The sequence below is a fragment of the Oryctolagus cuniculus genome, chromosome 19 (assembly GCF_964237555.1).
Source record: "Oryctolagus cuniculus chromosome 19, mOryCun1.1, whole genome shotgun sequence".
Classification (NCBI taxonomy): domain Eukaryota; kingdom Metazoa; phylum Chordata; class Mammalia; order Lagomorpha; family Leporidae; genus Oryctolagus; species Oryctolagus cuniculus.
Window position 1 is genome coordinate 54,068,425 of NC_091450.1, and position 22,313 is coordinate 54,090,737.

General features: G+C 46.4%; 1 protein-coding gene across 1 annotated transcript in view; it reads left to right on the forward strand.

The window, feature by feature from the left end:
* LOC127486689 (nuclear factor 1 C-type) overlaps positions 1 to 21,727 on the forward strand; it is a 96,437-nt gene extending 74,710 nt beyond the window's left edge. The window contains exons 5-6 of the mRNA XM_070063939.1: positions 15,480 to 15,541; positions 16,773 to 21,727. Of these exons, the coding sequence (XP_069920040.1) occupies positions 15,480 to 15,497 (18 nt within the window). The 3' untranslated portion in view covers positions 15,498 to 15,541; positions 16,773 to 21,727. The remainder of the gene's footprint in view (positions 1 to 15,479; positions 15,542 to 16,772) is intronic.
* The last annotated feature ends 586 nt before the right edge of the window (positions 21,728 to 22,313 follow it).

Consider the following 22,313-nt stretch of genomic DNA (forward strand, 5'->3'; position numbering starts at 1 on the left):
GGCACAGGCCCAGGAGGATGAGGAGGGGGGCGGGGCCCATGCCCTGGAGGGCAGTGATGGCCGTGCCTGAGGGGAGTGGGGCCTGACCCTGGAGGGCAAGGAATGGAGGGGGGCCTAGCCCGGATGGTAAGGAGGGGTGCCGGGCCTGGCCCTGGAGGGCAAGGAAGGCAGCAGGAAAGGCCCTGGAGCCTGAGTAGCGGAGTGAGGCCCGACCCTGGTGGGCATCAAGGGGAGCGGTCCCAGGCCCTGGAGGGCGAGGAGGGAAGCAGGGTCCGGCCCTGGTCATGGGCAATAGGAGCAGGGGCCAGGCACTGGACGACTAGGAGGGGAGCAGGGACCAGCCTTGGTGGGCTGCAAGGGGAGTGGGGCCTGGCCCTGGAGCGTGAGGTGGGGAACAGGGCCTATGCCCTGAAGGGCAGTGTTGCCCTTCCTGAGGGGAGTGTGGCCAAGCCCAAGAGGGCAAGGAGGGTGTCGGGCCTGGCCCTGGAGGGTGAGGAGGGGAGCAGGGACTGGCCTTTTAGGTTGAGGAGGGGAGAGGCCCTGGCTCTGGAGGGCAAGGTAGGGACCAGGGTTTTGCACTGGAGGGTGGCAGGGGGAGCAGGGCCCGGCCCTTTTTGGCAGCAAGAGGAGCGGGGCCTGGCCCCGGAGGGTAAGGAGGGCAGTGGGGCTCAGGCCCTGGAGAGTAAGGAGGGAATGGGGCACAGGCCCTGTAGGGCGAGGAGGGGACTAGGGCCTATGCTCTAGAGGGCAGTGATGGCCATGCCTGAGGGGAGTGGGGCCTGACCCTGGAGGGTGAGGAGGGTAGGGGGGCCTAGCCCGGATGGTAAGGAGGGGTGCCGGGCCTGGCCCTGGAGGGCAAGGAAGGCAGCAGGAAAGGCCCTGGAGGGCGAGGCGGGGAGCAGGGTCAGGCCCTAGAAGGCAGTGAGGTGAGCAGGGCCCATGTCCAGGAGGGTAGTGATGGCCACGACTGAGGGGAATGGGGCCTTACCCTAGAGGGCATGGAGTAATGCAGGGCAGGGCTATGGAGGGTTAAGAGGGGAGCAGGTTCCAGGCCCTAGAGGGCCAGGAGGTGAGCAGGGCGTGACCCTGGAGGGCAAGGCGGGGAGCTGGGTCTAGGCCCTAGAGGGTGAGTTGGGGAGCAAGGCACAGCCCTGGAGGACAAGGAAGGGAGTGGGGTCCTGCACTATAGGGTAGTGGGGGAGCAGGGCTCTGCCCTGGAGGCAGGCAAGAGGAGCGGCCCGGCCTTGGAGGGCAAAGTGGGGAGCAGGGACCATGTCCTGGATGGCAGTGATGGCCATGCCTGAGGGTAACATGGCCTGGCCCTGGAGGGTGAGGAGGGCACCAGGCCCCAGGCTCTGGAGGGTGAGGCGGGCATCGGACCCTAGGCCTTGGAGGGCAAGGAGAGGAGCATGGTCCAGCCCTGGGGAACGAGGGAGGGAGCGGGGTCAGGCCCTAGAGGGTGGCGAGGAGAATAGGGCCAGTCCCTGGAAGGCAGTGAGGTGAGTGGGTCCTAGTCCATGGAGGGCATGGAGGTGAGTAGGGCCAGGCCTTGGAGGGTGAATAGGGAAGCAGGGTCAGGCCCTGGTTGGTGGCGAGGATTTCTGGGTGAGGCCCTGGAAGGCAGTGAGGGGAGCGGGGTCAGGCCCTGGAGAGTGTGGATGGGAGTGGGGTCAAGCTCTGATGGGCAACGAATGGAGGGGACAGCACCATGGATGGCAAGCAGGGGAGCAAGCATGGATGGCAAGGAGGGTGAGGAGGGCAGCGGGGCTCAGGCCCTGGAGGGCGAGGAGGGGAGCAGAGCCCATGCCCTGGAGGGCAGTGATGGCCGTGCCAGAGGGGAGTGGGGCCTGACCCTGGAGGGCGAGGAGGGGAGGGGGGCCTAGCCTGGGATGGTAGAAGGGATGCAGAGTTGGCCCTGGAGGGTGAGGAGGGGAGCAGGGCTGGGCCCTGGAGCCTGAGTAGCAGAGCGAGGCCCGACCCTGGTGGGCATCATGGGGAGTGGGCCCAGGTCCTGGAGGGTGTACATGTGAGTGGGACCTAGCCCTGGAGGGTGAGGAAGGCAGCAGGGTTGGCCCTGGAGTGCAAGGAGGAGAGCAGGGTCAGACCCTGGAAGGCAGTGAGGGGAGCATGGCCCATGCCCAGGACAGAAGTGAGGGCCATGAGAGAGGGGAGTGGGGCCTTGACCTAGAGGGCATGGAGGTATGCAGGGCAGGGCCATGGAGGGCTAGGAGGGGAGCAGGACCTGGCCCTGGTGGGCGGCAAAGGGAGCGGGGCCCAGCCAGCCATGGAGGGAGGAGAGTGGAGCAGGGCCTGGCCCTGGAGGGCGAGGAGGGAAGTGGGGCCCGGCCTTCTTGGGCAAGGAGGGGAGTGGGGTCCTGCACTTGAGGGCGGCGGGGGAGCAGGGCCCTGCCCTGGAGGGCAGCAAGATGAGCGGGCCTGGCCCTGGAGGGTGAGGAGGGGAGTGGGGCCCAAGCCTTGGAGGGCAGTGATGGCCATGTCTGAAAGGGGCAGGGCCTGGCCCTGAGGGTGAGAATGGGAGCAGAGTCCAGCCTTGGAGGGCGGCATGAAGAGCGGGCCTGGACCTGGAGGGTGAGGTGGGGAGCGGGGCCCATGCCCTGCAGGGCCCGATGGCCATGCCTGAGGGGAACAGGGCCTGGCCCTTAGAGGGTGAGGAGGGCACAAGGCCCCAGGCCCTGGAGGGCGAGGAGGGGAGGAAGGTCCAGCCCTGGAGAAAGAGGAGGGGAGTGGGGTCAGGCCCTGGAGGTGAGGAGGGGAGCAGGGCCCATGTCCTGGAGGGCAGTGATGGCTGTTCCTGAGGAGAGAAGGGCCTGGCCCTGGAGGGTGAAGAGGGGAACAGAGCCCAGGCCTCATAAACAGGCATCGCTGCCAATCAGGGCATGGACCCTCTCCCCATGTTGCCCTCTAGGGCCAGGCCTTGCTCCTCTTGCCGCCCTCCAGGGCCGGCCCCTGCTCAACCTGCCACCCTCCAGGGCAGGACCACGCTCCCCACCTCACCGTCCAGGGCCAGGCCCTGCTCCCCTCCTTGCCCTCCAGGGCCTGGGCCTGCTCACCTTGATGCCCACCAGGGTCGGGCCTTGATCCCCTACTCACGCTTCAGGGCCCAGCCCTGCTCCCCTCTTTGCCCTCCAGGGCCCTGCAGCCCTCCTTACAATCCTGGGCTAGGTCCCCCTCCCCTCCTCACCCTCCAGGGTCAGGCCCCACTCCTCTTGGGCACTGCCATCACTGCCTCCCGGGCATGGGCCCTGCCTCCCTCCTAGTCCATCAGGGCCTGTGCCCCATTCTCTCCTTACCATCCAGGGCCTGAGCCCCAAGGCCCTCCTCACCCTCCAGGGCCAGGTCCTGCTCCCCTCCTCACCCTCCAGGGCCTGAGCCCCACGGCCCTCCTCACCCTCCAGGGCCTGAGCCCCACGGCCCTCCTCACCCTCCAGGGCCTGAGCCCCATGGCCCTCCTCACCCTCCAGGGCCTGAGCCCCACAGCCCTGCTCACCCTCCACGGCCTGGCCCTGCTCCCCTCCTCATCCTGCAGGGCCTGGCCCCACTCCTTTCCTTGCCCTCCAGGGCCTGACCCCGCTCCACTCCACGCCCTCCAGGGCCTTACCCCGCTCCCCTCACTGCCTTCCAGGGCCTGGCCCCGTTCCCCTTGCCACACTCTAGGGCCTGGCCCCTCTCCCCTCCTTGCCCTCCAGGGCTGGGCCCTCCTCAACTCCTTGCCCTCCAGGGCCAGGCCCTATTCCCCTCCTCACCCTCTAGGGATTGGACCCTGCTCTCCTCCTCACCCTCCAGTGCCAGGCCCTGCTCCCCTCCTCGCCTTCCAGGGCATGGACCCCCCCTCCCTTCCTTGCCTTCCAGGTCCAGGCCCTGCACCTCTTGCTGTCATCCAGGGCCAGGCCCTGTTCCCCCTGCCACCCTCCAGGGCCGGGTCCTGCTGCCCTCCTTGCCCTCCAGTGCCGGGCCCTTCTCCCCCAGCTGCCTTCCCATGCAGGACCGCGGTCCCCTACTCACCCTCTAGGGCCGAGCCCTGCTACCCTCCTTGCTCTGAAGGGCCAGGCCCCATGCCCCTCTTGAACGGGCATTGCTGTCCTCCAGGGCATGGGCCCCGTTCCCCTCTCTCCTTCCAGGACCACGCCTCGCATCTCTTGCTGCCTTACAGGGCCAGGCCCTGCTCCTCCTGCCGCTGTCCAGGGCCTACTCTGCTCCCCTCCTTTCCCTCCAGGGACAGGCCCTGCTCACCTCCTCGCCTTCCAGGGCCTGGGCCCTGCTCCCCTCCTCGCCCTCCAGGGATTGACCCTGATCCCCTCCTCGCCCTCCATGGCCTGGGCCCAGCTCCCTTCCATGCCCTCCAGGGCCAGGCCTTGGTGCCCTCCTCACCATCCAGGTCCAGGCCCAGCTCACCTCCTTGCCTCCAGGGCTGGGCCCCACTCCCCTACAGACCTCCATGGGCAGACCTTCCTTCCCTCCTCAACCTCCATGGCCCTGCCCCACTCCCCTCTGCACCCTCCAGAGCCTGACCCTGCTGCCTTCCTCACCCCCCAGGGCTGGGCTTTGCTCACCTCCTCGCCCTGCATGGCCTTGCCCCGCTCCGCTCGCTGCCCTACTGGGCCTGACCCTGCTTTCCTCCATGCCCTCCAGGGCCTTACACTGCTCCACTCACTGCCTTCCATTTCCTTGCCTGGATCCCCTTGCCACCAACCAGGGCCTGACCCCACTCCCCTCCTCACCCTCCAAGGCCTGGCCCTGCTCACCTTTATGTCCTCCATGGCCAGGGCCCTGATCTCCTCACTACCTTCCAGGGTCTGGCCCTATTCCTGTTGCCCTCCCGTGCTTGACCCCGCTCCCTTCCTCAACCTCCAGGTCCAGGCCCCCCACCTCTCGCTGCCTTCCAGGGCCGGGCCCCACTCCCCTCCTTGCCCTCCAGTGCCTGGCCCTTCTGCCCCAGCTGCCTTCCAGTGTAGGACCCTGGTCCCCTCTTTGTTCTCCAGGGCTGAGCCCTGCTCCCCTCCTCTCCTTCCAGGGCCAGGCCCTGCATCTCTTGCCACCACCCAGGGCCAGGCCCTGCTCCCCCTGCCACCTTCCAGGGCCAGGCCCTGCTCCCCTCCTTGCCCTCCAGGGCCAGGCCCTGCTCACCTCCATGCCCTCCATGGCCTGGGCCCAGCTCCCTTCCATGCCCTCCAGGGCCAGGCCCCAGTGCCCTCCTCACCATCCAGGGCCAGGCCCCGGTGCCCTCCTCGCCATCCAGGGCCAGGCCCCGGTGCCCTCCTCGCCATCCAGGGCCAGGCCCCGGTGCCCTCCTCGCCATCCAGGGCCAGGCCCCGGTGCCCTCCTCGCCATCCAGCGCCAGGCCCCGGTGCCCTCCTCGCCATCCAGGGCCAGGCCCCGGTGCCCTCCTCGCCATCCAGGGCCAGGCCCCGGTGCCCTCCTTGCCATCCAGGTCCAGGCCCAGCTCACCTCCTTGCCTTCAGGGCCAGGCCCTGCTCCCCTCCTCACTCTCCATGGTCCTTCTCTGCTCCCCTCCTCACCCTCCAGGGCCAGGCCCTGCTCCCCTCCTCACCCTCTCAGGCTGGACCCTGCTCCCCTTGTTGCCCTCCAGTGTGGAACCCCACTTCCCTCCTCGCCCTCCAGGATCCGGCCCCACTCCCACACTTGCCCTCCAGGGCCTGGGCCCTTCTCCCATCCTCGCCCTCCAGGGCCTGACCCTGCTCCCCTAGCCTCCCTTCAGTGCGGGACCCCACTTCCCTCCATGCCCTCCAGGGCCTGCCCCTGCTCCCTCTAATATTTCTAAAACCTACAATGAAGTTGATTTCTGAACTCTGGAAAATTGAAATTGTGTTAAGTAAAATGCAGATCATGCATTGGGGAGATCATGTGCATTTGGTCATAAAGTTTGTAATCACTGTCTAGTTATAGTGGAGAGTGAACATGATGCATACAACTATGGTAAAGTCTGAACGCCTGAATCTAACACCGAACTGTACATGTAGTGTTAATGACCATGCTAAATTCTAACAGCATTTGAATCACTAGAAATATTGAAAAGCACCCAAATATTTATAAACCTCGCATCTGTATTCACAGTAATGATGCTAAAAGTACAATGTGTAACATTTCCCAGTACACGTTTATATGCATTTCCGTTTCACAAACACACATGAATGCACACACATACAAATCATAGAAGCTTAGGGGTTCAGAAACAAATATTTATGGACTTTAGGCCTTCATTATAGTTTATTGACAATTGAAAATAACCAAGTTTAATACTAATTTATATGTGTTGACATTTTTGTAACTTTGAACCCACTATGCTTTCCAGCATGATTAGCAAGCCAACGTCTGCTACATCTTCAAAGGGACTCTTAAAAATCAAAAGTTTACAGTGGTGCTTAAAACAATCAATACAAAGTAGGTGGTTCTGAGAATGTCTATAAATAGTGTCAATTGCTTGGCTTCCATTACATTTGATTGTTCTCCAAGCAGTGTGGCAACAGGGTATAAACTGCCCACTTTCAGTTAAAATAACTAAAATTGATTAATCGGTGTAGTGCTAGTTTTTTTTTGTGGGGGATATACAATATATATTTTAAGTATGTTCTCTCAAATTAGTGAATATAAGTATGTATTTCCTAAAAATCAGAACTTAATCCAAAACAGGACATGATTTGGGGACATGAATTTTATTAGATGTTGCATTATATTAGATTTTTGTAGAATGGCAAATATTTTATTTATAGCTACCAACTCATAAAACATTTGTTGTGGAACAGTGTTTGTCTATATGCCTGGCATTGTAGAATGACAGGTACACAGTGCACTTAACAAATTGAAAGTTAAACTCTAAGTTACATCTTACTCAAACTGATTGTGCATCATATTGTAATTTTTCCTAGATATTCCATCATTGTGTGTTACTATTCATTTCTCTGTTACTGAGTTGTCTATTTTAGTATTTTCTTTAGAGTAGAAAAAAATACTCTGTTGAATCTCAAAGATTAAGGATAATCTTGAACAATTTAAAAGTCTCAAAACTATAGAATCTATTTCTCGGAGTAGTAGATTAATTTTGGGGTAAGAACGCTTCGAAATGAAGATGCTTTATTGTTGAAAGCCATCAATAAATGAAAGGAAGAATGTAAATAAAAAAGGGGAATATTTTCCAGTTCTGTGTAAATCTCTAAAATATTTGAAAAGGAAAACCATTAAGTGCAAGATATGACAATATATGTTTTCCTTCAGATTAGAAATTTGATGCTAAATATTTAACATTTAATCTTTATTTAATAGTAACTATGAATGGAGGCCATTATGTTGACACCCTGTAAGCTGATTTCTACTCTTAAACTGAAAAAAAAAAAAACATGTTTTGTTCATTACCCCTTTTCCCTCTGTGCTTGAAAACATTGGCTTTTATCACAACACTGGAAGTATATCGAAGCCAGGAGCCAGGAGCCTCCTCCAGGTCTCCCACGTGGGTGCAGGGGCCCAAGGACTTGAGCTGTCTTCTACTGCTTTCCTAGGCCATAGCAGAGAGCTGGATTGGAAGTGGAGCAGCCAGGACTCAAACCGGTGCCCCTATTGAAACCTTAAGTTTTAGCCTTCCCAATAAAAATAAATCTCAGCATCATTTAAAATGTTGGCTACTGCCATTGAGTGAACACAATGAAATTTGACAAAACGCTTTACTTGGGTGTAAGATACCATTCTCTGAATCAGGTTTTATGATTACCTAAGTCATTTTTCATCCTTGTTTTATGAATATAAACATCGATACATTTTCTTAGCTTCAGATTTTGAACATTCCAGTGATGTAGCTCCTGCTAACAAAGTGCCTGAATATTTTTGACACCTCATAGCCTTTTAATGTGTCATATCTGGTCATGTACACATGGGATCTATTATAAGTTAGAGATAGTTTCCATAAATAGAATAATATTTTGGATAACCACTGATGAATTGAAGAATCTATTTCCTCTTCAAATTTTTTTTTATTTTAAGGCAATTTTGTGAAATTGAATTTTACCTATAGTTTTATTTGTCTTTGTGTCCAGGTAAAGTAATAAATAAAGTAGCTCCAATTATACCAAGCACCTGCATATGTTTCTAGCTCTACCGTTTGAGGTAAGTCAGCTTGAGCATGTCCCGAATTGCACATCTCTTCCATCTCTTATTCCCACTCTTATATTTAACAGTGATCACTTTTCAGTTAAGTTTCAGCACTTAAGAAGAATTGTGTATTGATTACAGTATTCAACCAAAAGTATTAAGTAGAACAAACAAACAAAAATACTAAGAGGGATAACATATCAAGTTGCTCATCAACAGTCAGGGTGAGGGCTGATCAAGTCACCGTTTCTCATAGTGTTCATTTCACTTTAACAGGTTTCCTTTTTGGTGCTCAGTTAGTTGTCACCTATCAAGGAGAACAAGTGGTATTTCTAGTCTGAATTCCAGAATTGCCAGTCAGGTAGCTGACAAGCAGAAGGAGTTCCTAAAGGAGATTTGAAGCACTTTTAGCAGGACAGTGGGGATAAAGCGTTCATCTTGGATTTGCGGAGAGTCAACGTAGAGAATTTTGAGGGGGTGCAGCATCTCTCCCATGAAAACATCTGGGCCTGCGGGGTTTCCAGCCATACATTGTGCAATGAAACTGCCCCAACAAAGGGCATGAAGATGTGGGAAGCAGGAGGACTATTCACTTGTGAATTTTTTTAAATAAAGGTTAGTTGGGAATTAATTGAGATTGCTCTGTAAGCCTTGTGTGGTGGAAAAGGCATTATTACTATTGAACATTAGCAAAGATATCCCTGGGTGCAATTATGTTAGAATATATGAGTTGAGATTGCTTATTAAAAGTATGGAAATGTAGAAAAATGTAAATGATTAGATTCAGGATATTTTAGAAGCCCAGGAAAGAAGTATGTATATATGGTACAGCACTAAACCAAACAATTAAGTGTATAGGCAACTCATTATTTGTTAGAGGTTTTGGAACAGAAAAAAAATCCAAACCAAATATAATTTGCAGTAAAGTTTTATTGGCTGTGTAGAAAAAAGGGGCAGGAAAACATTTTAGTCTTTTTAGGTGAGTGAAATTTATTCCTACTGTGGGGAGCAGCCCGGACTGGACTGAGTTACTGGAATTAAGACTTATTCTATGCATCTGCTCTCCCACAATATGGCGCTGTGAGAGAAGTAAACAGCTTCCGCACAGCTGCCTCCAGTTCAACCAATAAACTGTAGGACTTGCTCCTGATTGGAGAGCAGCGTACTCGGCGTGTGGGCAGCCGAGTTGGGATTGGCGGAGGAGGACTATAAAGGAGGAGAGAGACGGCATGCACGGAGGAACATGTAAGGGGAACATCTGAGGGAACGCCTGTGCAGCCCCCGAGAGAGCCGGCCGGCGGTGTGCCGCTCCCCTGTGGAAGTGGGGAATGTGGCCAGGGGGAACTGCCCTTCCACGGAGGTGGAAGGGATAGTAGCCAACCCGGGAAGACCAGCAGCAAACCCGGGGAGGGCCGAGCAGACGAAAGAACAGCGCAGGGTCCTGTGTCGTTCCTCCATGAAGAGGGGGAGCGACACCTACTCTTCCCGGAATGTTGGACTCTCTGCTGGACTTCAGCTCATTCCTGACTTCATGATGGCTTGTCAGCATCACCATTCCCTGTCTAGTCTTCAGGGCCCATGGTCCCCTAGATCGGATGCCTGTACTTTTGCCATCCCCCTTCCTCTCTGTTGTGACAACACTTTTTCAGCCCACAAACAACTGCCTCTCTCAGCTTGTCATTCATTCAAGGTCCCGCGAGGCCTTAACCTATCATTCTGGAATCTGTTTTTCATCGCTCCCTTCTGTATTTTGTACTCCAGATACTGTTTTATGCCTCCTGCTCATGTTTTTTGCTTTTATTGTTCTTGTCACCTGGAAAGCCCTTTTCTGCCACTGTAGAGGCTCTGTCCTTTCTTTAAGAGCTGTGGTACACCTGATCTGCTCATGAAAGCTTTTCATGATTCCCCAGTTGTATGTGCCCTTTTCTTCTTTGATGACCAATGGATGTTTGCATCTCTCTTCAGTCACAAATCAGTACTTTGATGTTACTAGATATTTATGAACTTATTTTTATTCTTGTTCATGATTTGCCCTCCTGTACCACCCCCGCTTCCCATACCCCCAACACCCCACCTTCCACCCAACACAAGCCCACTACTTCCATAAGCTACTTAATTAAGTCACATGGTATATTATTTACTCATCAGTTTCCTAGTGAGGAACAGAATACCTCCCACTGCAAATATTCAATAAACACGGGTTGAGTGGAAGTCACATGGTAAGTAACATGTTGACAATGGCGAATTGTGGAAGACATGGGGATGAATCCTAGAGGAGATCAGCCCAGGGAGCAGTTGCCATGCTTAAGGAAAGAGTACAAGGAAACAAAGATGGGGAAGCCCAGGAGCAGCAGATGCTTGGGGGACTCAAGGAGTTGTGAGAGCCCTGCCCAGAGCCCAGGGCGGTTGTGCCTTAGTGAGTGAATGACCTGGCTGCCCACACTTGGGCAATGCCTCATCACCAGCTAGGCCTTGCTGCTGCCTTTTTATACCTCTGCTGGCAAGGGGGTGCCCGAGGAAAAGGGAATTCCCTTGGTAAGTAGACTGCAGACCCAAAGCTTCCCACTTCCCGTGAATGACTCATCACTTTGAGAGGTTCTTAACAAAGGACCCTTGATTGGGGTCCCAGAGTACCAGGGAATTAATGCAGGAGCACTTTCCTGCATCTCAGTTCAGAGAAACTTTTTTCCAAACTCATTTCTATTTCTGGCAGTAATTTTTCAGTTTGGGAACTGTAGTTCCAGGCAAAATAAACTATTGTCTCAGGTCTGTATTTTTCCTGAAAAACCATGGCATTTCTATGGAATGTGGAGACAATTTTATGTAAGACTTTGAGAGTGACAATGAAGGACCCAGATCAGTTCTCTGGCCTGACCTGCCTGCCTCTGTCCCAGTAAGGATGATGCAGCTTCCAAAAAAAAAGGGGCACAATCCCTCCTGCAAAGGCTGGTGATGTGATTTCTCCTTCTTTCTCCAATTATTGTCCCTGTGTAGCTGGCTCCATTTTAAACAAAGCGATCCCCACATCTGGAGTGCATGGCTCAAACTTGTCTTTTTATTCAACTAAAGAATGCTAATAAAGCTTTCTTTTCAAAGTAGCTGTTTTTAATATGAATACTCATTAGTTATGCAGTTAATAATAATTCAGAGAAGCAAGTATTACACTAAGTCCTAATGGCTTCTTAAATATTACAATCAATTTGATATATAAATATAATGCTATTATGACATAATTAATATTAATTTTTAAAATAAATAGTGGACATCATTAAGGAAGGATTTGAATGCCACAGGAGTATCTCTAGCCTGATGCAATCAACAAAGTAATAGTCATAATTTTGAAGACTAGATTCCCTTACTTCAACAAGTGAGTAAAAGACATTCTTCTGATATTATTCTGCTTCCATTAGTTGAGTTTGTCTTATGAGCCCTTCAAAACAGTGTGTAAAATGAGAAGTTCAAAAATAAAAGAATTCTGAAGTCATTTCTTTATAAGATGAGCTAATGCACTCATGGTAATCCTAGGAAAATTGATTATTTTCTTGAAGTTGATTAAAATTTAAAAGTCTTATGTTGTATTAAATGGTTATCTCTTAAATTGAGAAATTTACATTCTAGACATTTTGGGAAAGTAATGAAATTTTTCATAACTTGTTGTTGGCTCCTACAGTTAGAAAGTTCCGCTAATATGTAAGGACTGTTCACAGAAGCTTTAGTTTCCTGTTCCATAAAATTGAGCTTCCTCTCTTTACCTTTTGGAACCTAGAATATGATCCTTGAGGATTTTCATGAATATGTAAGATTGCTAAGGAAAGGAAATAGTGTAACATGAGAAGACAAAGCAATAGTACCATCAAAGTAGACCCTTGCCTTTTGAGCTTAGCTGTAGAATTTACTAAAATCTGTTTATGGCCTGCATGTCTGGACTATCTTACCATTTAATTTTTTTTTTAATTTTTGACAGGCAGAGTTAGAAAGTGAGAGAGAGAGAGAGAGACAGAGAGAAAGGTCTAACTTCCGTTGGTTCATCCCCCCAAATGGCTGTTCCGGCTGGCACACTGTGCTGATCCAAAGCCAGGAGCCAGGTGCCTCCTCCTGGTCTCCTATGCAGGTGCAGGGTCCAAGCACTTGGGCCATCCTCCACTGCCTTCCCGGGCCACAGCAGAGAGCTGGACTGGAAGAGGACTAGAAAGCGGTGCCCCAACTGGGACTAGAACCTGGGGTGCCGGCACCACAGGAGGAGGATTAGCCTAGTGAGCCATGGTGCCAGCCTTACCATTAATCTTTAAAGTACAGGATGTCTTTGAGACACTGTCCTGATGAGCTCATGAGGCAAACTTACATTATAGGTAAATATTATCATTGAGAATGTTCTTCCAACACCCACTCTGTGTATGTTTGAGTGTTAAAGATTTATGAGAATTGCATGATTATTCATTTTTCTGAACAGAAATCTATGTTTCTCCTAATTTGAAAAAAAAACTTTTTTCTTAGAACAAATTAAATACCTATATTAAGGCTTTCCCCTGAAATATTGAATTTTATTTGTGAATATTAAAGTGTAAGCTTTACCTATGATTTATTTATTGTGATAAATACATATGCTATATTTATTTTTCAATGCATATGCATTTAAACCCAGTGGATATGTGGATAATACTATATAAGAATTTCATTTAATGTGGCAAATACATTTTGAAGTAAGCACTTGAACACAGTGAATATAGTAATTGAGAATAATGGAATATAAAGAGAAAACACCATTGAAATAAATTACTACCTTCAAAAGGAAGGATGGACACAGATTGGCTAACTCGTTCATCATTTTTTCATATTCTGGACTTTAGTTGTATGTCAGTGTGATTTTTTTAAGTGAAAAATCCTGGCAACCTTGCCAAATTTGTTATTAGATATAATTTTGAATTATACAACTCTTCATTATAAAACCTTATCATGTTCCATGCAGTACTCTTTTTTCATGTGACATTGTTTTATAGCTAAGTATATAACAGAGCTCTTTCAAAATAAAGGCATTAAAATATAATCAAGTAAGGAACAGTATCTCTAACACTCCAGGCCTTCACTGCCATGAACTTTACCAAGTTTGACATACCTCCTCTCACTTAAGTCTTCTGTGTTGTAGAGGAGCCTCTCCCTCAATTGAGGGATAGTATATTCCAGAGTAGAAGGAGTTGGTTGTGTAAGTATATGAGAGAGATGCGAATAGAGAACGGATGCCACTTAATCTAATATAAGAGTTGGAATAAAGTACAACCGTGTTGTGAAAATATGTTTTCAATATGCCACAGACACTTCTCAGATGACATTCCATATTTATTTATGGGACAGCTTGTAAAGTGATTGCCTGGATATTATCACATTTGGCCATTTAAGGAATCTATGAAGCTGGCAATATATAGAAAATAGAGGGATTACAACTGTTAGGTAGCAAACAAAATGACAAGGCTGTTGCCATTTTCATTCCCATAGCTATCACCACACAATAGAGCTGCAGGGCAGATTAATTATGCTGTGTGGCTACTAACAGGGAGTTTAATCATAAAAACATTCTTATTCATGTTTAGTGTTTTGCAGTAGGGAAGATTCCCCTTGATATTGTAATTAATATTAGGTATAAAGTAGGAAAACTTATCTTTAGGAATGCCACAGTACATGCGTAGAAACACACAAAACTTGACTACTCAAAAATACCCATGCACACTACCCAGAAGACAAGATGTGTTTGTGTATTCCTGTGGCAACTTCCCTTCTGTTCACCCCATGTAAGACAGCTCTTTTCTAGAGAGCAGGTACTTGTACGCTTCAGCTACATTGTACAGTGCTTCAAAGTGTGGTCAAGTGAGATTTGAGCAAGGCTTCTTTTGAGTTGAGTCTTGCCAATTTGGATTCTCTATTACTTCCAAAGCTGAGTTGCCAATCCCTTAAGTAACACCAGTGTAGAATTATTATAAATGATTCCAATATCTATCCTGAAAGAAACATGTTCTTACAATCAGGAGAAATGTGTAGTTTCTTCCCACTGGTGTGAAACCATTTCTCTACTTTTACATTCTAATATTGAGATCTCAAAGGGAAGTTCTTTGTGCTATAATTTTTTCTATGCTTTGGGATGGACATATCTATTATTTAATTTAAAGAACAAAACATTTGGATGTGGTGATCATTGCTGGATATCCCAATAATCTATGAGTAGCAATTGTTAATGCATGTACACTTGTGTTACATATGATTGAAAAGAAATATATTTCACTATGTACAACAGTGCTGAGGATTTTCTTTGTATACCATGGCTTCAGCAGAGCAATTTATATATTTCAATGGATTCTTTGTCAGATCAACACAGCAAGAAATATAAATAATGAATCAGAAAAATGTTCTGAGCATTACAGTTGAACTTTAGAATACCACTCTATGTGGAGGGTGGGACTTATGCCCCAAGATGGAGACCCACCATGGGAACTTCCACCCTCATAGTAAGATGGGCAACAGACTCCACCCCAAGGTGGTGGCCCCCATGACCAACCACATACTACATGGCTGATTAATAGAGCAATGTATATTAAATCATATTTTATTATATTAGCTTGTTACTTTCACCTCTGAGCTGGATTTTATTATGTTAGTTTGTTGTTTTCACCTCTGAATGAGATTTTACAATGTTATTTCCTTATTTTTCTCTCTGAGTGTGATTTTATACATTAAGCTCTATAATAGGTATAGTACTGAGATGTCACATTAAGTGTTAAGGTAGATGATCAGAGATATAACTGGGCCAAAGCTTAGCCCTATTTACCTCCTGTCTCCCCAGGTTACAAGGTGATTTTAAAAGAATTTATTTATTTATTTGACAGGTAGAGTTACAAACAGTGAGAGAGTCAGACAGAATGGTCTTCCATCCAATGGTTCACCTCCCAAATGGCCACAACAGCTGGAGCTACACTGATCCAAAGCCAGGAGTCAGGTGCCTCCTCCTGGTCTCCCATGCAGTGCAAGGGCCCAAGCACCTGGGCCATCCTCCATTGCTTTTTCTGGGCCACAGCAGAGAGCTGGACTGGAAGAGGAGCAACCAGGACTAGACCTGGTGTCCATATGGGATGCTGGCTCCGCAGGCAAAGGATTAGCCTAGTGAACCACAGCGCTGGCCCCACAAGGTGATTTAGCTATGGATAGTTCTACATCTGCTCCTTTGGAGACTCCATGACAGATCTACACTTAATAATTGGGAGGCCCTTCGACTAGAAGGATTAAGAAATTATAGGTAATACAATGTATCCATGTAATATGCTTAAGAATAAAATAATTAAGCTCATGAAGACCTGTGTCTGTTTTTATTTTCTCAGGTCCTACAGAGACTGTAAAGCTGTATAGCTCTGCATACATTCCTACAGACTTACTTCTAAGGGTACAGTTTAAAACTTGATATGGGATCGCAAATCCCCTCGGGCTAGATGGTAATGCTAACATCTTAAGTTTTAAAGTGATCCTGTCTATAGGATTAAGTATTAACTTCTAATAGTAAATAAAATTAAAGAGGAGTGAATGCTCCAATATGGGAGGGAGTCCTTACAGCAGACTCATAGAGTGGCAATCTCCTTAAGTAACACTCAGTGACCTCAGAATCACCCCTGAAGGCATTCTGGTCTGGCTAGAAAGCCCACAAGAGCATTTCAGGCATGGAAATCCAGGGCACTCGTGGAAAAAGTGTCCCTATGTGGAGAACCTCTCTGGGTGAGAACCCAGTGGAAAGGAGTGGTCATCAAAGTAGAATGTACTTTTCTCCCGAGGGAGGAGAGGACTTCCACTTTGCTTATGGCCTTGTCTGAATACTGATGGAGTTTGTGAAACTCAAAAGGCTTCCATGGCCTAGGCAGCTTATGTCAAGAGCCTCGGGTGATCACTGATGTCACACATAAGAGTGTTAATTGTTAAATTAACAACAGGAATCACTGTGTACTAACTTCCCATGCAGGACGTCTGTTCTCAAAAGAGCTACAGTATTAACATTAATGGTAAAACTTAACTCCAAAAATTTACTTTGTGCTATTGTGTGATATTATGCATCATAAGTTCTAGTTGTGGCTAAGTGTCAAGCTCCAATGCCTGTATTCTTAGGTATTTATTTAAAGTTTATTAAGTGCCTCAAATGTAAAATCTTGGATACATGTCTTTCTGTGAAATTTCTGTCTCATCTGTTTTAACATAGGGTCAGCTATTTAAAGGCAGCTGAGGAGATTTCTGAGAATGATGAAATTCTGTGGAATTTGGATTCCAAGATTTGAATTCCAAGCTTTTGTATACAGCTTTAAAGAGGCCCTGATGCAGACTCTGTACTGAAAAGTGTAGCTACAAAAGTTGTTATGGATTCCAGGATTTGGATTCTAAGCCTTGTGTTTGCTTAAAAAGCCTCTGACATAGACACAATGCGCTGGGCATGGGAGCTACAAAAGCTGTTCCAAGGAATCAAGGAGTTTTTAACAAAAACTCCAACATTAACAATTCCTGAGCAAACCATTCATAAGAAGATTCTCTTCAGATCAGTTTCAGCTTAAATGAAAGGGATCTTACCAGGTGATATTGAGCATGACTACCTCCATTAAATTAGGATTAAACTTCTGCCTCTTAAATATTCACAGGTGAATGCGAAAGACATGCCTGATTATTCCTGTAAGCCAATCAGAGACCTTAGTACCTCTTCAAAGCAATAAGATAAGTAAAGTTTTGCCTTTGTCACATCAAGACTGCTGTACCTTAAGGCAAAAATGCTGTACCTGCATTTCTTCATTATCTCTGGGAACTGTTATTGAGAATAAAGCTACCTAATGAGTTATTCTATTATAATTCTCTATACTCAAGCTAAATGGGTTATAATCTACATAAGGGTAACTTATCACTACCCACTCTCTGGGAATCTGAAAAATATGTTGTTTTCATCTTAAGGGGCACCCCACTTATAATTTTTGTTCCAGTTTTGTTTATGCTAGTCAGCAAACTTTTATGTTTCAGAACTCAACTTCTGGGAGTAACTGACCATGCAGGGGACACAGACATTGGCAATGACCAAGACTGCTCCCACTCACAAAACGAATTTGTTAGATAGGCTATGCGGAGAATTCCAGACCCATAGGCAGAGCCTGCACTATGCCCCCATAAGCAGGAAGCATTTACAGAAGAGATAATTCTACACCTATCAACTTCCCTTAGGATTAAGGGATGAAGTCTCTGAGGGGGAAATGAAGTAGACAGGCATACAGGTTAAAATTGATTAGGCTTGTGAGCTGGAAGACCATGCCTTTGCCACACCCCTGTGTGACCTCATGCCCCTACCTGGCCACATCTGAGCACCCACTGGCCAATCAGGTTAATTAGCCACTCTCCTTTGATAATGGATTAAAAATCTGTGACATAGTGTGTCTATCCCCCCTTTTATTCCTTTTTGTCACCGTGGCCTCTTGCCAGTGGGGGGCTGGCTGTAGCCCTGTGCCTTCAGGGTGTTAGGGTCAGAAAAAGCCCACTGCCCGAGGAACGACTCCAAGAGACTTTTCTCTCATGCAACCAGCAAAGGGTTAAAGATTTATTGATCCAACATGTTGGGGCTCTCTGAACATACAAGGACAGAGGAGCCCCGAGGAACTACAGCATAGGGTTTATAAAGGCAAAAACCGCAAAATCGGGAGGGGGGAGAGAATACACGGTTGCTAAGCGGTTGCTAATATCTTACAATCAGCAATTATGATCTTAAGACATAGACAAATCACATCTTCATTATTAGCTCAGGTAACCCAGGTGCAACCTTTTTATTTTTAAGCTTGAGCAATCATGCTAGGGGGTTTTTGTGCGTTGCCAAGGGTGATGTAGTGCACTGCTATTGTCTGACTATTTGAGATCATAGTTTCAGACCAGTCTCACGGTGTGTGGGGGGGTGCTTTCCCAGAATGGAGTGTCAAGTGCTCCAAAATGGAGTCCCTACTGTCAAGGTACTACTTCACTCTGTTTTATTTTCACAGCTGCACCAGGAAGGTTTAAACCTGTAAGCTTAAGCTTAACTTTTTACACCCGCACATATACAATTTTAACTCTTCACAGGGCACATGGCCTTCGGGCCAAGCTGCCCTATGCTTCCTCGCCTGGATGCTCTTCCACGTGGCTGGTTCCTGGTACTTGGTGTGAACGCAGATCTATCTCTCTCCTAGAAATAAAGCCCTCACTCTCCTATGCATCTTTCACACTAAATAAAAGCTTAAAATGTAAAAAAAAAATAGAATACCACTCTAAATACTAGTGTCTGATCATTAACATCACTTGTGAAAGAAGTAACCCTATCCTCTTAGACTCATCAAACTTCTCTCTTAACGTGTTCTCACTATCCAACATTGTATGACAGCTTTTGAACACCAGGATTTCATTTTTTTTGAAACAGTAAAGTGTTGCAGTCTTGAGTGTGCTGGAACAGGTTAATAGGGGCTTCAGGTAGCCAGTTGTTAAATTTTCTGGAAGTTCAAGAGCTGTTTGATGTCATCTTAGCTTTCAGCTTTGAAATTCCCTGTGTGCAGGGAACATGTTTCATGGAACGTGGCCAATTGTACAAGTCAGAGCAATTTCCCCATTCTGCACCACACAAATTAGTTTTAAATAAAGAGGATTCTGAAATTTCTTTAGTGAGTGATGATCAAAATTCTAGAAGTGTTTTTATGTATGTACCAAAAAACTTGCATACATTTGACTACATTCATCTGTGACAAATGATGATTCAATTTAAAACATTTAAAATATTTAAACTATAAATCTGAGAGGATTTCAAAGGGTTCATGGAAAATGGAATTAAAGTGTAATTTTATTTTGGGGTACAAAAGATTTGGAGCTATGCATGTTGGAAATCTTTAAAGTTCATGAAAATTGCATATTATTTAAAAAGTGTATATAGTTTTTATTTTATTTATTTATTTATTTTGACAGGCAGAGTGGACAGTGAGAGAGAGAGACAGAGAGAAAGGTCTTTCTTTTGCCGTTGATTCACCCTCCAATGGCCACCGTGGCTGGCACGCTGTGGCCGGTGCACTGCACTGATCCGATGGCAGGAGCCAGGTACTTCTCCTGGTCTCCCATGGGGTGCAGGGCCCAAGTACTTGGGCCATCCTCCACTGCACTCCCTGGACACAGCAGAAAGCTGGCCTGGAAGAGGGGCAACTGGAACAGAATCCGGCGCCCTGACTGGGACTAGAACCCGGTGTGCCGGCGCCGCAAGGCGGAGGATTAGCCTACTGAGCCGCGGCGCCGGCCAAAAGTGTATATAGTTTTAAAAGTTCTTCACACTGACATAAACTTATCTTTTTAAAAAACATTTATTTGAGAGGTAGAGGTGTTTATATCAATATATTTAAATTACACTAGGTAGCAATGACAAACATTCAAGTTTATTTTGTATACAATGATTAACAACAAAATTTCTTTTCATATTTCTCTATAGCTAAGGCTGCTCAGAAAGATATTTTAAATATAGTGAGTTTCAAATGTAGGCTTACTTTCTTCAGATTAGGAAGTTATCATGCATTTAAAATAAATGCTACTGAACATAAATTACAAAGAAAGAGTACTTTTTCAGATTATACTTTTACTTTTTTTTTAAAGATTTATACATTTACTTGAGAAGCAGAGTTACAGAGAGAGAGGTCTTCCATTGCTGGTTCACTCCCCAAATGCCTGTAATGGCTGGAGATGGGCAGATCCGAAGCCAGGAGCTTCTTCCAGGTCTCCCATGCAAGTGCAGAGGCCCAAGCACTTGGGCCATCTTCTGCTGCCTTCCCAGGCCACAGAGAGCTTGATTGGAAGTGGAGCAGCTGGGATATGAACTGGTGTTTTGGGATGCTGGTGCTGCAGAAGGAGACTGTGTCACAACCCCACAAACTTATCTTTTAATTTCATTCTCCCTGAATTATTTGCACACATACATAAAATATATATAAACATTTTTTAGTTTGACTTACTTTGAAAGTAGATGACAATGTCATTAAATTATATTTAAAAACTGACATGCTTCAGTTTGAGGCGTTTTTAGTAACAGAGCTATAAAAAGATATTATGAGAGAAATAAAAGCACTCAGACCTGCTAAAACACTTTTATTTCTTAAAAAGCAAGCATACTTAACCCTAACTGATGGGCCAAAGGAATTGTGAGCACAGCCAAGTTTTTAAAAATATGTATTAGTAGAAAGAGCATCACCTCATTTATAAAATGAATTTTATTTTTTAAGAAAAGAAAGATGCATTTTACTAAATGCTACATGTCAAGTGACAGTGAAGTCATTTAAGTGGAATTAAAATACCAGTAAATGTGTCAGTAAAAATTTCAGTTGAGGGGCCAGCATTTTGGTGCGATAGGTTAGGCTGCCACCTGCAAAGCCTGCATTCCATTTGAAGCCCAGTTTGAGTCATGGCTGCTCTTCTTCCAGTCCAGCTCCCTGCTAATGTGCCTTAGAAAACAGCAAAAGACAGCCCAAGTCCTTGGGTCCTGCCTGCTCCCCACATGGGAAGCTTGGATGGAGTTCCAGGCTCTTAGCTTTGGTCTGGCCCAACCATTGAGGGGAGTGAACCATTTCCTGAGTGAATCAGCAGATGGAAGATGTCTTTTTCCTTATCTTTCCCTCTCTCTATGTCACTCTACCTTTCAAAAAAACTAAGGTAAATCCTTAAAAATTGTTTTCAGTTAATTAAATCTCACTCATGGTACATTTTATTTGATATTGTCAATAGTAAGTGTTATTACTAAACTTATTTTCTCTCTCCCACATCTGTACTTTAAATTCTCTCAATTTTCTGCTTGCAACAATCATGCATGGATTCTATAGATTAGGAATCTGAACTTGAAAAGAGAATTGGCTTAGAAGACCATGGAAGCGGCAAATTGCAATGATTTTCAACTCAAGTCTTCAGGTGTCAAACCTTCTGCAATTTTCCCCAAGTCATTCTTCTTTTCTGAATCTGTAAATGTTTTAAGCAAAAATATGCCCATTACAAACTGATTTTAACCAGAGTTCTGGTTAATCAGTGCAAAACTTTAAAAGCATGTGCGGCTACTAAGATTTATTTTCTACTCTGACAGTTATTGCCATATGAAACAAATGATGTGCTTCACTCGTGTTTCTGTGTGCTGTGTGTATGCAAGGGTAGGGATGCTGGTAAATAACATTTAGGAACAAATCATGTCCCTTTTTGAGAGTGCCAGCTTACATGTTAAGTACAAGAAAAATATACAATCCCAGTTCATTTCCCCCCTCAGTGTAATGAAATGCTATCTTCTATCTAGTATATAATTCTAAAAACTTATCAAATATTTCAAAAGTTATGAGCCATGATATATGACATATGAAAAAATCAAAGTATAGGTTTGGATGGAGTGCCTTGATCCAATACACAATCAGTACCCTTGGATTATCTGCAAGGTGAAATCTTCAGATTCACATAAACTTACTTACATTCACATAAACTTACTCATATGCCATTTGGGAGAAATTAGAAGTAGGTGTAGAAATTTTTTTGTATCTAATCTAAAATTTGGCTTTTAAAAATATATCAGATTTCAGTTAAAGCTACTGTCCTAGAAAATTTGTTTACCATAATATTCAGTTTAGTCTCTGAAATGCATGCATAATAACAGAATTAAAATTCCTGTTTAAAATTTTTATTTATTTGTTTATTTGAAAGGTAAAGAGAAAGAGACTTACCATTTGTTGATACACTTACAAATGCCTACAGTAGCCATGGCTGGATCAAACCAAATTCTCAAGTTAGGAATTTAAACTCCATCTCCCATGTAGGAGACAGGGCCCCAAGCACATGGGACTGCCTCCCAGCATAGGAGTCAGAAGAAGCTGAAATTGGAGGCAGCGCCAGGTCTTGAACTCAAGCCCTCCAATATGCAATGTGGGTGTCCCAAGCAGCTTCTTAACTGCTTAACAAAATACCCACTTCATGGTATTATCATTGCTATTTCCCATAAATTGATTTAGCAAAGAAAAAGGTTATGTATCCCAAAGTATTAACCCTTAACGCATGATAGCTTGATAGTACCCCAAGGACTACTATTTATAATTATTTATGGTTAATTTTAGGTGACTTGTATCCAAAACTTGATTGTAAGGTACTTCTAGGTAGGTAGTATATCATATTTATCTGTGTAT